Source organism: Mesitornis unicolor, unplaced genomic scaffold, assembly GCF_000695765.1.
Source record: "Mesitornis unicolor isolate BGI_N332 unplaced genomic scaffold, ASM69576v1 scaffold17341, whole genome shotgun sequence".
NCBI lineage: Eukaryota > Metazoa > Chordata > Aves > Mesitornithiformes > Mesitornithidae > Mesitornis > Mesitornis unicolor.
The window spans coordinates 1-2,975 of record NW_010161853.1 but is presented as its reverse complement, the minus strand read 5'-3'; the positions used below and the strand labels follow the sequence as shown (position 1 = coordinate 2,975).

General features: G+C 41.3%; 1 protein-coding gene across 1 annotated transcript in view; it reads right to left on the bottom strand.

Annotated features, from left to right (window-relative positions):
- The window catches only part of LOC104547671 (retinal-specific ATP-binding cassette transporter-like), a gene marked incomplete at both ends in the record, with an annotated part of 20,153 nt that extends 17,353 nt beyond the window's left edge, over positions 1-2,800 (bottom strand). Inside the window, 5 exons of the mRNA XM_010193466.1 lie at positions 10-100; positions 877-1,064; positions 1,351-1,488; positions 2,274-2,413; positions 2,669-2,800. Coding sequence (XP_010191768.1) covers positions 10-100; positions 877-1,064; positions 1,351-1,488; positions 2,274-2,413; positions 2,669-2,800 — 689 coding nt within the window. The remainder of the gene's footprint in view (positions 1-9; positions 101-876; positions 1,065-1,350; positions 1,489-2,273; positions 2,414-2,668) is intronic.
- Positions 2,801-2,975: the final 175 nt, after the last annotated feature.

The following is a 2,975-nucleotide window of genomic DNA, read 5'->3' as shown; positions in this document are numbered from 1 at the left end:
ACTTCTTACCATCCAGTTCCTGCTCTGGAGCTCCTTCTTTGTCACTGCGTGCACAGCTGGAGCAGGAGCAAGAGCACTGAGATCCACAGCTACAAAGTGACTAGCATGGACAAGCAACAGATACAAAGATTAAAGTGTTTCAGATACATGCAAAACAGGATGTGAGGGTTGTCAGCCTTTGAACAGCTTGAGTGAGTGAAAAGTATGGCGTATCTGGAGCATCTTGAACATAATTATACTGAAAGTCATCTAAGAACTGGATTAAGCAATGCAGAAAACATAAATCCATCTGCGTAGAGCATCTGTCAGTTCTAAATTGCTTGCAAAATACTTGGGGAAATGCAATCAGCAGTGGCCATGAGTACACAGATCATGTTGCTACTAAGACTGGAAGCACTACTAACAGCAGAAAGAATCCAGAACCCTGCTTCTCGAGCTGTGTGAAGCTGGTTTAGCTATGGATAAGTGTAGACTCTTCTGGTGTCTGAGCTAGTTACTAGACCACACTGTCTTTACAAACGGTGTACTGCAGAAGCAGGCATCAGAAATACCTGTATATGGACAAATGCAACATAACTGGTAAACGTTTAGACATACTTAACTGACAAGAGGGCACTACAGACCACTGATGGCTTCATACCCACCTATTATTTTTACCTGCCTGGCTGAATATGTATTTATAAAGTCAGGTAAGATTTTTACAGAGAGAGTCAAATATCCACATAATTTCAAGAGGCGTCATCAAATTTTCTCATTGCTTTCTTCATTTTGAAGTCAGTTCTGTACACAGCCTCAAGCAGCACTTAGTTGCTTTCAGCCTTGGTGCAGTGCATGATTTTTCAAATTACACGTGCAGGGAGGGAGCTACATACTTACTGCAGCCCTTCCAATTCTGGTGTTTCTCATCTTGCGAACAAGAGTGAGATAGAAGCCAGACCCAAAGCAGTTCTTCAGGAATACAGGAGAGCCTGAGCAGAAGAGTTTCCCTTGGGATATGATGGCTACTCTGTCTCCGAGGATGTCTGCCTCATCCATGTGATGGGTTGAGAGGATGATGGTTCTGCCTAGAAGGAACAAGAAGAAATGTTCAAGGCATAGGCTCTCCCTGGAACTCAAAACTATGCTTAGTTTTTTGGCAATTAATGCAGGGTTTTTGCTGCATTAGAGCCAGGTCTCAGGTTTGGCACATCCATAGCCAAAAGTTCAAAGAATCTTGTTTGCACATCTTCTTGTCCCACTGGATGTGAGATATGTCCCATACGACAGTTTACACAGCATGCACGTTATGCATCTATGAAAGGTTTTAAAAAAAGAAAAACAAAAACCAGTTTCCACTCTTAAACCTATTACCTGGGCGATACTTCAGCAGAAGATCCCAGATAGATCGCCTGGAATACGGATCAACTCCAGAAGTGGGCTCATCCAAGACTACCACTTTAGCTTCACCCACAAAAGCAATGGCAACAGACAGTTTCCTCTGCATTCCACCTACCAGAGCACAGATACATCCAGGAGTCTGACATGAGTAACACAAGTGGCAGGGATGTAAGTAACACCGATTTTCAGTGTGGAGACAAACTGATACAAGTAAAACAAAACCCATCTTCAGAAAAACTATTTCTACATGGTTAAATCAATAGTCACGTTTTTCTTCCAAATTCCGGAACACCATGTTCAAAATATTATTACTTTTGAAAAATACATTTTTCATTTATGCACTGCATTTTCTGCTTCTTGCCAGAAGCAAGAGCAGGAAGAGATTTTCATGTACTTATGTGAAATTGGCCAACTAGTACAGTTGCCATCAGGACAAAGTAGTACAAAGACACCTTAGCTTTCGAATCTGGTAGTGAAATGTGTTCAAATACACTCTGCGCATTTGTACTTTTAGAATGAAAGAAATTACTCCTACCAAGTAAGACAGTATTACAGAGTACTGATCCAAACAGTGGAGCAGCATGAGAGTATAATATTTTATTTTCCTTGAAATAATAGAATATAATATTTTGGGTTTTTTTCTTACATTGACAGATTTTTTTTTAATATATTCATTTAAAAATAACAGCTTTGAGTGTATTTGACTCTGTTGAAGCTTTAGGGACAGGTTGTGCCAGCTTCACTATTTGTACAGTCTCACTTCCTCTTTGAGAGTAAAGACTTCCCTGGTGCACAGTGATGTGTCAAAATATGGCCTCAAACATGTGCTTCAACAGTAATTGCCCAAAGACAAAGAAAAGGCAGCAGAAAAAAATCTTAGAAAATCCTGTGGGCACCTGACAAATTCTGAGCCTCTTCATTCCTTTTATGGGTGAGGCCCATGTCTTCTAGCATTGTTTCCAGCTCTTGTTCAGCTTCATCCCTGGATCTCCCCTTCAGTTGAGAGTAAAACAAGATGTGCTCTGCTACAGTGAGGCTGTGAAATCAGACAGAAAGGCACCAAGGCAATTTAAACGAAGAAGCAGATTATTTTACCAATCAGCAATAATTTCACTATAGTTTTATCTTGCTAAAGGAAGAGAGGCTGCTAAATCTGGATCACAGATTTCCTTCAGGAGAAGTGCCTCTGAGAGACTGCCAGCACAGTAAGAGAAACACCACGGGCTTTGGGGATGTGTCAGGCATGCAGACTGGGACCTTATTCTTAAAGCTAGTATGGAATGATACTTACTGATTGAACAAGATGTTGTACTGAGGACACATGCCTAATCTGTGCCGAATGGAGTCCGTGTGAGTCTGAATATCCAGGCCGCCAATCAGTACAGTTCCAGAGGTGGGTGGGAAGAGGCCTGTCAGTATCGACCTGCCGAAATAAAATGAGAAAATTCCCACTCTATCTTTCTGTGCATTGCACGATTCCACTAGATGGAGCATGATGACTGCTTACTATGGGCCTCAATGAAACAACTCCAGTAAAAAGCATACATTCTTGGCCTGCTACAGAATCACAGAATCACAGATTCATAGAATGTTAGGGA